Source organism: Octopus bimaculoides, chromosome 3 (genome assembly GCF_046866305.1).
Source record: "Octopus bimaculoides isolate indiv1 chromosome 3, ASM4686630v1, whole genome shotgun sequence".
Classification (NCBI taxonomy): domain Eukaryota; kingdom Metazoa; phylum Mollusca; class Cephalopoda; order Octopoda; family Octopodidae; genus Octopus; species Octopus bimaculoides.
Genome location: NC_142930.1, coordinates 79,100,762 through 79,117,437, shown reverse-complemented (window position 1 = coordinate 79,117,437; position 16,676 = coordinate 79,100,762). Strand labels below are relative to the sequence as shown.

At 33.5% G+C, this 16,676-nt stretch overlaps 1 protein-coding gene across 8 annotated transcripts in view; it reads right to left on the bottom strand.

Annotated features, from left to right (window-relative positions):
- The window catches only part of LOC106880075 (uncharacterized), a 144,849-nt gene that overhangs the window by 27,719 nt on the left and 100,454 nt on the right, over nucleotides 1-16,676 (bottom strand). For 2 of the 8 annotated variants that reach the window (XM_052966297.2, XM_052966301.2), the window contains exons 8-10: nucleotides 14,171-14,289; nucleotides 7,318-7,371; nucleotides 858-1,877 (exon numbers count right to left, since the gene is read on the bottom strand). In XM_052966297.2, coding sequence (XP_052822257.1) covers nucleotides 858-1,877; nucleotides 7,318-7,371; nucleotides 14,171-14,289 — 1,193 coding nt within the window. The remainder of the gene's footprint in view (nucleotides 1-857; nucleotides 1,878-7,317; nucleotides 7,372-14,170; nucleotides 14,290-16,676) is intronic. The other 6 variants (XM_052966298.2, XM_089349299.1, XM_089349300.1 and 3 more) reach the window with 3 other exon arrangements.

The following is a 16,676-nucleotide window of genomic DNA, read 5'->3' as shown; positions in this document are numbered from 1 at the left end:
ATAACATGGAATACTACAATGCAAGAACCAATTTTTCCATTGATATCTATATTATAAACTGAAATGCATTCTTAGAACTTTTTTTGGTGTTTGTGAGTGGGCATGTAAAATAATCACATTTACACATGAGAATAATCATTTTTAAACACATACAATATACATAAAAATATCTGAAGAAAATTACATTAGGGAATAAATAAAAAAATTTTGGTATTCACATTCCAATTTGCTTGTCAGTCCACCTCTCAACAATATTTGCTATAGCGAGATATATTTCCCACAGAAGACTGAAAACAAACAACATTGCTTATACAACTGTACTTATATGATAGTTGCTTACAACCATCACACTATGTCAAGATAAAGATACACACAAACACACATATTCATAAATATGATGGGCTTCTTTCAGTTTTTGTCAACCAAATCCTCTCACAAGGTTTTGATTGGCACAAGAACATAGAAGACATTTGCCCAAGGTGTCATACAGTAGGAATGAACCTGAATGAATGAAACTACATGAATGGGAACCAAGCTTCTTAGATATATATATCCAACCTGCATCTAGTAATGATTTTTAAAAATAATTGTCAAAGTAGATTGTGCAGGGAAAGGGTATAATCAACTGAATGAACATTAGCAACTTATATATTATCATCAGAAGAACTATGAGCTATCAAAAAAGACATCAATAATAATAATAATAATAATAATAATAATAATAGCAATAACAACAATTTAATAACATGATTTCAAGAATAATATACTTATTGCATTATATAACTAGTATGACAGTAAAAAAATGAATGCACATCAAAGCAAAATAATACAAGATGTTTAAAAAGCAAAGTATTTACCGGATAGTTGTAACTTGAACTATACTGTCCAGTTCGAGGCTGGCTATTGTAACTTGAAGTTCCATGGCTCGTTGAGTAACCAGAAGACACTCTGTCATATATGTAACTTCCAGATGACTGATTTGATTGACTTGCCTCTGGTTCATTCAACAGGCTGCTTCTTTTGGATGTATCATAACTGTATGTACCCCTGCTCAGTCTCTGAGAAGTTGTATCACTGTAGTTCCTATTGTCAGAGGTGTAAGAACTGTTAAGAGATCCAGATCTACCAGCTGAGAAAGAACTGCTGGAATTGGACTTACTCACTACTGGAGGGCTTCCAAGCAATGAATCTGCTCCCATCATAGCAGTCTTGTCTTTACTGACAGGTGTGGTTCTCTGATTGGAGTTGGCATTGCCCTTGTTAGAGGCCATCTGCTGAGCTGCAGCTAGAACTTGTAAATTACGCATAAAGTTAGCAGCTGCTACCATGTTTTGATTAAAGTTTCCAAACCCTGGAGAACTACCTGTTTTTTGATTAGGGTTAGGAAGAAGACCAGGCTTGCCAATAGCATTGGTAAGTGATGGAATATTCATGCTTGGCGAGCCACCCCAGTTGCTCTTCTGCTGTTGGTTTGAGATGAAAGCACCAGTTTGGGAAGTATTCTTGTCACTTCCTTGATTCAGGTTTGCTGCCAACCCTTGCAGATTATTGCTGTTCTGCATTGTGCTCATTAACTGACCAAGTGCCATCAATTGCTGGATGTTCAAGTTTTGAATTTTCTGAACATCAGAAACTGGAGTCTGGTTAAATGGTACCTTAACAGATTTTGGTAAAGAGGCATTTCCTTCATTGAAGCCAGTAGGTAGGGGATTCACATCTTGGTTTTGTCTTTTGGCAGCACTTGCTCTTTTGTCATCTGATGATGGTTCTTTGTTCATTTGAGACATTAAATTCTGAACGAGGATGTTAGCTTGAGCAGTCATAGGGTCGCCCAAGAGTGAAGGCTTCTGTCCTTTGAGGACAGCTTGAAAGTTGGACTATGCAAAAGAACAAGAAAATAATTAGCCAGAAATATAGTTGAAATGCTGAAATTAAAAACAAAACTTTCAAGAGAAATAAAAATTTACTTTCTCCAGACATTCTTATAAGTCAGATATGAGATACACCAATAATTGATTAGCAACAGGAAGACTCACAATATAAGAACAGATAACTAATGATGGTATCATTAGTGAAATGATGTAAAAGCACAAATGATATATTGTCTCTTGTTAGAGACAATGAGGTCCAAGTGTCAGATTACTTACCTCTGCTAGGTTCAAATGTTACTATTGCAAACACAGTGCTGTATTCCAAAATAAAGTACACAATGTTTCTTGCTTCAGTTAATCTGTCTAGGGTTAGGGACATTCTGTAGTGGTTGATTTGGCCCAGTTCATTTGGTCTCACTAATTTGGTACTGAATTCATTTGGCATTGGAGGTTTTGGCCCTATTTTGATGCTAAGAAAATTTTGTTTTTATTCCGCATAACTAACTTCTAGAGGAACATTACTCAATTATCAAATAAAGAATTGAATAAAATTATATCATTTCATAGATAGTATAGCAATCATATGTTGCTAGAGGGAGGTAGGATAATTTCTCAACACCTAATTTTATTTTAGACTATGATGTTGCATTAATCTTTGTCCACAATTTCACCAAAAGCACAGTTGACATTATGAAAATGTTCTGAAAGTTGAAACCAATTTCATCAACATTTATAGTTCTGTGCTAAAACAGTATTTATACTGGTTTTGAGTTTGAATTTTACAAGTGTCACCTAAGTGCTTACTCCAGTTTGTCGAGCTGTGGTAGGAAAAAAATTTCTTCAACAAAAGAAATCTATCCACATGTGTGTGTGAGGGGAATGTAAATCAGATATTCTTTATTTTTTTTACTATATGTTTTATTGCTATATTTGCAATTTTAAACTAACCATTTATGCACGAAGTAAATTAGTGAAAGATTGAACCCAAAGAAGTATATATTCCTTTTATTATAAATATAACTACAATTTCTGTACATAGAGAATGGATTACTGTAGTGCACAGCTATCTCTCTCTCTTCCACATACACATATACCCACATTTTCTTTATTACATTGCAAGTAAACAAGTCCACCAAAGCCATTTTCTCTCTCACCACAAAAAAGCTAAAAAGGACATATGTTTTTATTGTTAAAGACATGTTTTGTTAGGTAACAAGTCTGTGGGGACAGTCTAAAAGCTTCAGTACATTTCAAGAAACACATGCATAAAAGTAAGTGGTGTGTGTATATACACATAGATGAATGAAAAAAACACACACATGCACATGATTTTTATGCTGCTTTTTTACTCCATACTGAAATAAATTGAATGAGATTTACTGAGACAATATTCCATGGCTGGATGCCCTTCCTGTCACCAACCCTCATTTGCTTTTCAAAGATATCTTTATTTCATTGCTCTTCACACATGTAAAACCACCAAATAGATGGATGTATCATTTACAGAAACATTGCTGTTGCTCAAATAGTACTACTGTGAAAGACACATGAAATCAAATGGTTCCCACACAATTTTAGGCCACTAGTGACAAAATTTCCTTCACAAGTTATTGATAAACCCAAGGAAATAATATAAAGGCATTCCAGGTGCCACACAATATGGTGGAAGCTGAAACTCTGGTTTCAAAGCAAACTTTGTAATGGTACAAATACTGTCTGTGCCAGAGAGAGAGGGAGAGGGAGAGAGAGAGAGAGAGAGAGAGAGAGAGAGAGAGAGAGAGAGAACATTTATGCTTATAAAAACCAGAACATGTGCATAGTTTTCACTGTTTGTTACATGCAATATGACTAGGTTTACTGAATCAAAAGAGAAATCAATGCTGTTCTTTCTTGGCTAAAACAAAGAGGGTTAGCATGGTATATCTGAGTGCCTCAAAATATTAGACTGAAACCTTTGCATCTTTGTGTCATATCTTTTACTCAAAAATTGTGTGCACGTGTGTACACAACTTGATAGTCACATAGGTTACTTCATTACAGCTACAAACCTGGTGCCTAGTCATTAAAAACAAGGAAGAATGGGTAAAGTCAAGAGAGAAATCAAATATTTCAACTCAATTTCTATATCAGAAGGCATGAGAACAACACAAATATTGAGTCAGGAGGGAAGATAGTGCCACAACCCTTTATAAGGCCTCCAAGAGTGATGGGAGGGAAGAAGGTATCCTCAAATTGGAGACCTGGCCCAAATATTTGCAACAGCGTGGCCTATCCTAATGGCATCAAAATAAGCCATGGTAGATTTGAACTCAGAATGCACAGCAGGAACAAATACTGCAAGACATCTGATCTGTCATTCTTGCAATTCTGCCAATCCACTGTTCTGGAGTGGTACTTTATTGACCCCAAAGGACTGCAAGGCGAAGTTCAGCATGACAGGATTTAGACTTAGAGCACAGAGATTCAAAAGGCATTCTACTCAATATTCTAACAATTGTCAATATGTCATCTTTTTACACAACATTCTTCATTAGTACAACAAATTTAATGTGTACTTCATGTTATAGTAAAAGATGTGGTAATTTCATTAATATGTTATAGTGAACATGTACTAATAATTTCTAAAGTTAGCATGTCTAGAACTTTTAGAAAAGGCAATAAGTTAAATTACCCTTGTATTTGACTGCTGTTTTACTGATCTTGAAAGTCTAAAATGCAAAATCAGTCTCAATGGGATATGATGATAAAATGTAAACAGATGTAACTAAATAATCCAACACATTTTATCTATCAAGAGCCATAACTATCACATGACACTTTGATGCTCCAAAGGTTATGCTAATTCACTGGTTACTCAAATACTAAAATGAATTTTTTAAAGACAATTATGCTAAAGCTTTAAACAGAAAAATAGAGTTGAGAAAGGAAAAAAACAGTTAAAAAATGTACTAAAGGAGAGGGGAGCAGTCAGATGGGAAAAAAAGAAACAGACAGAACAAAAGACAATGGAGTTAAGAAAAGATTTAGAAGGGAGGAAAATTAAATAGGTAAATAAAACTTTGTGAGACCTCAATAAATGGAGGAAAAGATTTTAAATTGGGAAAGGGTTAGTGAAGCTGAGAATGAAGTCTTCTGGAGCACAACAAATTTTGTGAATAGATAGTTTAACTTGTTTTATACAAATCTGCCCGAGGCTGGCTCTCAGTCTAGGGTACACAAGTTTAAGTTATTTTAATTTAAACCTTGCATCATGATTTTATGCAAGATGTATTTTCATTGATTCAAGTACCAGAATAGTAATGGAAAATTCACTATATCAAACACTGCTTAAAAAAAAAAACAAGCAAAAAAACAGTTATTGTATTTCATTAAAAATAGAATTAAATCTGAAGATCAGAAGGCAGTTTCTATTCCATCTTCTGAAAAATTAAGATGAATTGAGCCAGGATCTGAGTAAACATGTTACAGGTAACAAAAAACTCCACAGAAAGTATTTTTTCCTCTGACAGACAGGTATGCTAGGAAATTCTGTGTGTGTGTGTGTGTGTGCGTGTGCATGCATGCGCGTGCACACACACAAGTGGATGAATAAACACCAAATAACATTAACCCTTTTGATATAAACCCACATAAAACTGCTCTTGTTCTCCAATTTGAAAGTGATGTAAATTAAAACTTTCTATCAAAATTCCATGCTAATGTTCTTAAACATAGCTTAATAATGACAGTTATTTTATACTAAATTCTTCATTACTTTCAAAATTAATTGAAACAAAGGCAGTGCATGCTGACAGAAATATGGTAATGTGGTTCAATAAATATCAAAAATAGTATAGCACCTTCTAGCACAAAATGTCTTGCAATATTTGGCTACATTCCCATATGATCTTGAAATAAACTGTGCAGGTCAGCTTAGCCTTTCTAACTGAGAGAGAGAGAGAGAGAGAGAGAGAGAGAGAGAGAGAGAGAGAGAGAGAGAGAAGAGAGAGAGAGAGAGAGAGAAAGAGAGAGAGAGAGAAAGAGAGAGAGAGAGAAAGAGAGAGAGAGAGAGAGTGAGAGACACACACACACACACACACTTTGTGTCAATGTTAGAAATCATTAATATCCTTTTAGAATACCAGATTGTGCTTTCCTATTGTGAGAAAGTGAGAGTATTTAAGCCCCTCCCTACGATGGATGTTACTGAAATGCTATTGATACCATTTTGGACAGAACAGCAAACTTTTGAGTCATTGGCTTTCTTTGGAATCACATTTGGCTGCTATATCTATGACGAATACAAGGAATTGCAAAGCTTTGTGCTCCAGTTAAAATCAACTTTTCAATTGAAACAGATGAATACTTATGATGGCTAATTCCTGTACATAATAATAATAATAATTATTATAAGAATTTCTTACATTGGCACAAAGGCATATATTTGCAAGAGAGAAGAACTGTTGATCCAATCAACTACAGTACACAACAAATACCTATTTTATTGATGCTAGGAGGATGAAAAATATGAGTCAAATTTCCAGTCAAAAGCAGTGGAATAAATTACAGAACTATTATAAGATTTATTCCAATGCTCTAAGTTCAAGAGACATTACAGTTCAAAACAATGAATACATCTGTACTAAAAGGGAAGAAAGACAAAATTTACAAAGTAAGATGTATACATATAGAGTGCGTGCAATAGAAATCATGCCAATGAATAAATTTGAAAATAGATTAAATTAATTAAGCTTTTTAGGCCTTTATTCTGATATGAGTATGTACTCTGAGCACACATGCATGAAAGTATTAATTTACATGTCTGTTATGTATCACCATCATCAGTGTAACATCCTTTTTTCATGTTGACATAATTGCTCATCTGTGACACGAAGCCATTTATCATGTTCTTCGTATGCTTGCCTTTTGAAATCTGAACCTTACATTTCTTTATTGCCTCCCTTCACACATCTTTTATGGTTTTCTTTCTCTAAACAATAAATACCCATTGTTGTGAATTGGTATCACAGACAACCAATCTGTCAATTTCCTATAATTGGCACTCTACCAATGAGTTAACACTTTTGTTCTCTTCTATATCTTGTTTGTACAAGACAGCAAAATAACAGGGACAGGATTCAAAATCTTTAATCTAGAAGCATTAACTTTAACCATTTAGCTCACATCATTGTCATAAATCAAACTATCAACTCCATTTTCACACAATTACTACTTCCATCAAGTACTTAACTTACATGTATTAAAAAGGTAACTTCATGGAAAGTGACGAGAAAAGAAGAGTTTGAGGAGAAAGAAGTAAAAAATGGTAAAGTTATAATAAACAGAAGCAATATTTCTAGTCTGAGCAAAGAAGATAAAGGAAAGGAAAAAAAGTTATGACTGAGGTATTTGACCAATGACTTAATCAGTATATTGTCCATTTAGGACTGCGACAATTAGCATTTACCTGTTCTCCAACTGAAGTGAGCATATTGAGTTGGTTGGCCAGGGGTCCAGTGAACTAAGAGAAAGACAGAAAGATAGAGCTAGTTTAAGAAGAGAAAAACAAACAATATCCATATACCTTTCTTTGTAACCATATTAACTGGAGCTGACATTATTCACTCAGTTTCATGTTTTGGGGTGTTGTTTTGTGTATTAACATAAAACAAATGGCAAATAAATATCTTGAAAGAAATAGGAAGCCACACACATGACATGCCCACTAGCTCCAAATTACTAATTTCAAATGGTTACTTTCTTTCATCCAGTATTTAAAAAAAAATTGTTAGTACCTCTACATATAGAAATAGAATAGACCAAACTAAAATAAAGAAATATTTAGAGAATAAATAATTCAGAGGCACTAGTGTGTAAAACAGATAAGCCAGATAACATATAACATATTTAATGCAGGTTACAGTAAAAAGCTAGAAATAACATGGTGAGGAAAAAGCAATATGACTAAAATTTTTCATTTTCTTCAGTAAATCTAAACTTGTTTCAGTTTTGTACTCTAAATATTCTTTTTTCATATGACAATAAATGTATCATTTTGTACATTTATGCTGTCATTAATTTATCACTACTTTGGCAAGTATGGGGAAGTCTACGTCAAGCTGATGAAGTTAGAATACTGAAAGATATCCAGAGATATTTCCAATGTCTTGGAAAAATAAAACATCCTATACTCTTTTACTCTTTTACTTGTTTCAGTCTTTTGACTGTGGCCATGCTGGAGCACCGCCTTTAGTCGAGTAAATCGACCCCAGGACTTATTCTTTGGAAGTCTAGTACTTATTCTATCGGTCTCTTTTGCCGAACCGCTAAGTTACGGGGACATAAATATCGGTTGTCAAGTGATGTTGGGGGAACAAACACAGACACACAAACACAGACACATATACACATATATATATACATATATACGACGGGCTTCTTTCAGTTTCCGCCTACCAAATCCACTCACAAGGCTTTGGTCGGCCCGAGGCTATAGTAGAAGACACTTGCCCAAGATGCCACGCAGTGGGACTGAACCCAGAACCATGTGGTTGGTAAGCAAGCTACTTACCACACAGCCACTCCTACGCCTATATCCAAGAAGATAATATTTGTCTTTGACTAATATTGCTTTTTCTTCTCTACAGTTATTTTTAGTTTGTAAATGCTCCAAAGAAATATGTTAAATATTTTCAACATTAAATATCTAATAAAGAAATCTTGGGATATGATTGGAGAAAATGGTATTCCATCTCATACCAACTGATCAGAATCCATCATAGATTAGTGAGCTAGCCTTTTGTACATGTGAAATGAAGTCATGTAAACAAGCAGGAATAAATTTTGAAAAAATGACATCTGTATCAGTGAGAGCAATTTGTCTCTTGTTTATGATTGTATTCCACTGCACTGTGACAAATGTTTATGATGACAACATTATCATCATTTAATGTCCATTTTCCATGCTAGCATGTGCAAATAGACACAAGTGTATACATACCGCTTCTATTATGAACCACTGACTTTATATCACAATTAGATAAAAATGGCCCATACATAATTACATTGTTAGGTTCCCACTAAAGATTTTCTCTTCATCTAGTATGAAAAAGATGTGTTTGCTGTAGATCATCCAAGTTATTTACTGCAGCTGGATTTGCCATTATAAGATAAAAAGTGAAATTCACTGAGAACTGAAATGGATCTTAGACTTGGTTTGCTAAATAAAGCTTGTTATCAACCTACAGCTCTTATTTAAATCAGAAGGAAATTTCTAATTTTTGATCGAAATAACTTATACCAGACAATGTTAATAGAACATTAGAGTTTGATAGGCAGTACTCAAAATGTCTTAATGAGAACATGCAGCCACTATCATAATTCCTTAAATAAATTTATATTCACAAAACTGATCCCTTAATATATTTATTTATTGTTCCTAAATGTTTCAAAATAATACATTTTTTCCGTTGTTGGCATCAGCTTAATTACATACAATTAAAAACAATCTGTAAATAATAAAACTCTTAAATGTCTATTAGACAGAAATAGAACAAGAGGCCCACTGGCGACATTCAAAAAATGCCAGATAAATATTACTAATTACTCTATACCATATAATAACACCAAACTAAACTAGGATACCTCACTGTATGAGACATTAGCGGAATAAGCTAGTCTGCTGGCACAAGTGATTGATTAATTATCTGTGAAGCCAGGGAAATTCTTGTAAAGATAGTTACAGTTCCATTAATTGGCATGTTTCTATTCTCCATCTCAAACTGGTACTTTAAATATAATCACATTCACACCTTAGTCAATTAGACACATTACAAATGTATCTTTGTAAGATAAATAAACTATAATAATAGACCAACTGATAGCTAACTTACTTGTTTTGTAAAATACTGTTTTCAGTTTCATCTTTATTCATATTATAGAGTATTTACAAAACAAAGAAAAATGAGGTCAACAATCAGATAAGCTATTCCATTATTGTTACCAACTTTGAAATGGCTGCAACAAAATTTGATGCATTGTAATTTTCAATTTAGGAGTATTATATAGAAACATCAACTCCCAAAGAAAGCTCAAGTATTGTGGCTATTTTATTTTATTTACATTTGTCTGGATCAGAATGGAAAGATAGTGATCTTAGATGTTGAGAGTGTTCTGGTGTGTTAATGTGTCTAAATATCTGTGAGTAGTATGCTGCAGAAGCTGTTTGGACTCAAACAGATTATTTTCATAAACTGCAAACCTTGTAAGTCCCATAAATATTAGAGGAATAGAGGAAAGAATAAGTGTTTAAGGTTGCACTCAAGAATGTACTGGTAATAAAATAGAGTGCTGTTTTCCTTAATTTGGGGTTGAATACTGGGTCAGTGAGTCAGGTGTATTCCTGTAACTTGCAGGAAGCCAATAAAATTGCCAAAGCTTGAAACAGATTAAATTGTTATTTTCATGAATGCTGCACACGTAAATCCAAGATCTACTCTTAAGCCATTCAATAGTATTTATGGGCCTTGATAAGGCAGAAAATCACTGCATTTCCAATGTAGCACCAACCTAAATTTCTGACTACATTCTTGAAGTGGAACCTTCAGTGAAATTGAAAGTTCACTGGTGCAGAAACTCCAGGTGTATTACTTGTAAAAACAATGTGTGAGTCTTGCAAAAAGTAACAGGTCACACATTTAAGAAGGCTAAGAACGAATATAGCACCACTTTATTATTAGTTATAATCGTTTCAATACCATGCTAACACCACTGCACAGAAATGATTCATGTGAAAAGTTACTCAATAAATGCAGTCGACTGTATCAGGTTGGCATCAAGTGTGTTCTTATATTGTGCGATGGATATGCATTTTATGTGGCTTATATAGAGAGGAAATAATAAGTATAATGAAAGAGGAAAAAAGGTTAAATAAAATGGATAAAACCAAGACAATAATACTAAGACTAAGAGAAAGAAAAATAGGAAGAGGGAGAATAATGACATTTTATAATAATACCATCAAATATTATCACGAAAAAAGTGATCTCAGGGGTAGTAGTGGTGTATGTATGTTTGTATATATATATATATATATATATATGTCGATAGATCAGTAGTAAATCACATATTAGTGACTGGCGATGATAATAAAATGTTAATAATATTAACACAACCAAGAAAATCAACAAAAGTAATAATAATAAAGCATATTACTGCTACTACTATCATTATCACTATTTCATTCTTCATTTGGTTTCAGTTTTCATTTATATTTGATTATTATCCTTATTTGTAATTGTAGTAGGTATAGTGTAATTAGCACACTAGGCAAAATGCTAAGCTGCATTTCATTCATCTTTACGTTCCAAGTTCAAATTCCATCAGGGTCTACTTTGTCTTTCATCCTTTCGGGGTCGATAAAATAAGTAAGATTTGAATGCTGGGGTCAATGTAATTGACTTATATCCACTCTCTGAAATTCATGGCATTATGCCAAAATTTGAAATCATTATTATTATTGCTATTGTTGGTGTTGTTAGTATTATTATTATTTTCTCATCATGGCCTGCCACTTTATCTGTGATTTACTACTGATCCACTAATATTTATATATCTACAATTATAATTTTTAAAAATACCTGTTTATCATGGACTTCCAGTAATGCATGCACCATGTTGTATAGTAACTGGCTGGAGGCACTACCTGCAGCATATCTACACAAGTATGCCCCAACGACTTTCTTATCTCATAACTTTCAGAAAAACAGATATTTTTTTTAATGAAATTTTTTACAAATACACTTCAGATGGTATAGATTCTATTTCTATCAGAATCTGTTGTTGAAAGATTTTAATTTCGAGTATAAAATGGCAAAAATCAACAATCTGAAGAACAAGTATAAATTAAAAAGTGATCAGATAACTAAAGGAATAACCAAGTTCAAGGCAAATAGTTGTTTGATGAATTTAGAACAAATTTTCCCAATGGAAGTGATACTACAGTGCTGGATTTTCTTGTTTCAAAGGGTTGCTTTATGAGATTCCAGAAAAGAACTGGATTACAAAGTGTTGTGAGACATGCTGAGTCTGCTAGTGCAGATCATAAATGTAATTGACTACCCCTTCCTCCCAGAGTAAGCCGATACCAATTGATCCCGAATGAATGAAAAGCAAAGCTGACCTCAGCAAGATGTGAACCCAGAATGTAAAGTGCCAGAACAAATACTGCAAAGCAATTTTCCAACACTCTAATGATGTTGCCAATCCACTGCAGCAGTAGAAACAACAACAACAACAATTATTATTTCTAAGAGAGCACAAAACAGGAAATTTGGAGGATGGAAATAGTTGAGTATACTGACCCCAGTACTTGACTGGTACATTACTGACTGGAGAATGCAAAACAAAGTTGACCTTGCTGGGATCTAAAGTCTGAATGTAAAGAGGTGGAAAAAATACTGCAAGACATTTCCCCCAGGACTAACAATTCTGCTAATTCACAAAATATTTACCTGGTTAAAAAAAAGAGCTATGTAAACTATTAAGAACTCCCCAAGATACTGTCTAAACAGTCAGAAGCTATGTTGTAAATCAATGAAGGCAACCAAATTCAGAGAGGAAGAGAAAACAAAGTAAATATACAATGTCCCTATGCTTGAATATTTCATACAAAGATATAGGGCCCCAGATGACAATCAATAAAAACATTATTTCAGAAATGGAAAGGAAATTTCTACAAAAGTTCAAAATAATGTACAGCAATATCAATTATTCTGGAGCACATCACAGAGCTAAAAAATTGAAAATCCTATAAACAAAAGATTTGAGCTGGGTAAGGGAACACCACATAATAATTAACATTTTAAACTTAAGCATATCAATATACTCTCAAACATCCAATAAAATGTATAAGCTTCTTCTTCATCACGCCGTATCACTTTACAGTTAACAAGAATCCTATCAACTAAACTGTCAGCTTTATGAACTAATCAAGCAGACTGAATATAAAGTAGTTTGTTTTGATAATACAACAGCTAAATTCTTATTTCAAACAAACCCTTCATATGTTCATTGTTAAAAATAAAAAATGCTCCAAGCCCTAATGTTGTGGCTGATATTATTAGAAGCAGAGATAAGATAGTCAACTGTTATTAAGGTGAATGAATGAACCTTACAAATATGAAGCCAAAACTAAATTTTCTTGAGATTGATAAAGAAAAATCAATACACTCATTAGGAGCTTCACAGAGTAAGAAAAATTTTCCAATTTAATTATTGCAAAATATATTGAATAATAACAGAAATATTCTAAACTTATTTCACAATAAAACTTATGGATTTCTAGACAAAATACATTAGCTAATTTATAGCCTGTCAAAGTGAAATTAGCATATGGATAGGGTACAGGACCATCTGCTCACGTTTTAAGAGTTACTGTCAATGTTTTGTGAATCTCTGGATAGGATACTACCCAGAAGCAAAAAACCTCTCCTTTGTAACTTAAATAATCCCCTGCAATTTGTATGGTATGTGCACACACAAACACATGATCTGTGTATGTATGGGTGTGCATACATGAAATTAATAAAGCATATTCTTTTGTGTTCGATTAATTCATTTCTGACTTGTAAAATGGAGATACTAAGTAGCCCAAAAGAAGAATGCTTCATATATATGGAAATGTTGTGACATTCATAAAACAATCAAGCTATTACAGAATTTTATAATTCCTGTAACATTAACATTTTGATATAATCACTGTCATTTACAATATTGATAAGCATTTTCTTTTCACCAAAACCAACATTCATACACTGTCATATACTCAGGTTGGCATTCTATAACAATACAATGGTTCTAGGTAACAATAGCTAAATAAGAAACATCTCTCAGCTGAAAAGTCACTAATTTGTGAGTATGTAGAGGATGCACACTAGAGTTAGTGTAGCCTACACACAAAACTACCTCTAAAAGTCAATAACAAATCTGATATAGTGATATAGAATTGGACAACACAGCCAAGCACTTTAATCAAAGTCCAAGCTCACAAGCAACTGGATTTAGAAATTCTTGCAAAATACTTGTTATAGAGTGTATGCTGCTCTTTGTGCTGAAATAAGCCAACTCATCTATTTGAAGTAAAATAATACTGAATCAAAAAGAATATTTAGCAACCATAAAACACAACACCACTGATGAGATACGACAAACCAGTTGGCTCGAAATCTGATAATATTATCAAATCATTCATCTTCAACTTCACCACAAAATTAAAAATAAACATGCAATGTTTATAAAAATTAAAAAAGTTCTTCACTTACTAATTGTTGTCTTTGTCCTTGCATCTGGAGAGCAAGCAGAATGATCAATCCAAGCTGCATGTTTGAGTTCATCAGTGGATTGAAGGAAACATTGGGACCAGGGCCGAGAAGACCTGTAACTCAAATGGCCCAAAAAAAACAACAAATCTTTCAATATGCTCACAACAAGTAAATACAGAAATAACACACTTAAACAACAGTGTAACAAAAATAACCACACAAAATATAAGCACAAGGCTTGAAATTTGGGAGCAGGGACAAGTCGATTACATCAACCCCAGACTGAAACTGGTATTTATTTCATCACAAAAGGATGAATGGCTAAGTTGACCTAGGCAGAATTTGAATGTAAGGACAGACAAAATGCCACTAAGCATTTTGTCGGTGTGCTCATGATTCTGCCAACTCATTATCTTAATAATAATATTAGTTTCAAATTTTGGCACAAGGCCAGCAATTTCAAGGGAAGAGTTAAGTTGATTACATTGACCCCAGTGCTCAACTGCTACTAATTCTGCCAACTCAGTGCCATAATAATAATAATTCTTCCTACTATAGGCACAAAACCTGAGATTCGGTGGGGAGGGGTATAGTTGATTACATCGACCATGGCTTAACTGGAACTTATTTCATCGACCCAAAAAGATGAAATGCAATGCCAACCTTGAAGTGTCTTGGTTGGTATGCTAACAATTCTGTTGGCTTATAATAATAATAACGATCTGGAAATAGAGGTAACTCGAATGTGGAGTCTAAAAGCAGAAACAATTCCTATTATAGTAGGCACATTAGGTATGATAAAAAAATATTCAGATAAATAACAAAAACACCAGGACTAACAAATATATATATACATACAGAAAATAGCACTACTAGACACTGCACACATCCTTTGTAAAATACTTTCAATACAGTAAAAATAAGAGCATCACAACAAACCACAGCACACTCAAGGCACACAGAGCTACACCAGTTAGTGCAGTGAAAGCACATGATAAAAATAAGACTACTGAATAATAATAATAATAATAATAATAACAGGCGTGGCTGTGTAGTAAGAAGCTTGCTTTCCTAACAACATGGTTCTGAGTTCAGTCCCACTGCATAGCACCTTGGGCAAGTGTCTTCTACTAGAGTTTCAGGCTGACCAATGCCTTGCGTGTGAACTTGGTAGACGGAAACTGAACTGTAATGATAAACACTTTAACCTAATACTTCCCAAAACCACTGATGAGCGAGGAATTTGTCATCAGTTTTGTTGGTGAATGCTAAGTTTTAGTTATATAAGGGCTTATTAGTGTTGCTTTGCTTCTTCCAATCATTTTCTTTTCTATCGATTATTTTTGCAGCTTGGGTTGGTGAAGTCTCTCTTGTCTTATCATCATTTAACGTCCATTTTCCATGCTGGCATGGGTTGGATGGTTTGGCATGTGTTAGTTAGGCCAGGGGCTGCAACAGACTCTATTGTCTGTTTCAGCATGGTTTCTACAGCTGGATGCACTTCCTAATGCCAACCACTTTGTTGCATTAGGGTAGTTGTTTTAAAGGTCATTTCATGTGAAATGAAACCTGTGCCACTTTCATTCATATGGATGTCAGCTTGAGGATGGAGCATATTGTGTAATGCAGAGAGTTTTTCTGGTTCTCCCATTCATGCTTTTGATATCTTGGGAGAATCCAGTTATCATTATTAATATCATCATCATCATTATTACTACTATTACTATAGTAAGAATGCCTTACAAAAACTTGTAAACTGGTTTTGATTCCTAGGTGCACCCAATTCATTTCACTTAAAATGCTTATAACTACCCCTGTTTCTAAGTTTTTAGCCGGGGATCTAAGTTAGGCATCATCAACAGCAAGACAAAAAATGTAGGATTTATAAATTTTCCCCCGAAAGCATTAGCAGTGTAATTTAAACAATTTTAGCAGAAATATTGAAACCAGGTCAAACACACTGTCTCTTATTAGTAGTAGCTAGCAGCAATAACCATGCTGCATCATGTTTTCTTTCCAAGGGACATTTAAAAATTAGAAGTCTTTTTTGAAAGCCTCAGTCAGTTTTAGAGTTTCCATTTTCTCAATCTTTTACATTCTAAATTACCTCGTGTGAAGATGGAAACTGGCATAATAAAATAAATTTTGTTTTTATCAGTTTTAAACCCTATTATGACCAAATCTGTAATAAAATATATTCCCCACGTTTCAATTAATTTAGAAAATAACTTAGAATTCAGAACAATTAAATAAAATAACCAACTTTTCCAATAGTAAAATGGGGTTTAGAATATGTCTTAAAAATATTTCACTTAAATTTACCTTGTCACTAAGCAAGAACTTAATATAACTAGAATAAAATACTTTTTTCAATAGTAATTTGTAATCGATACCTGATTTTTTAAGGTTGGAAGGGATAAAGAAAAACTTTAATCATAAAATAAAATTCAGACATATACAAGACAAGCTTACATAATTTTATTTATGTTTCAACTGAAGGTTTGGA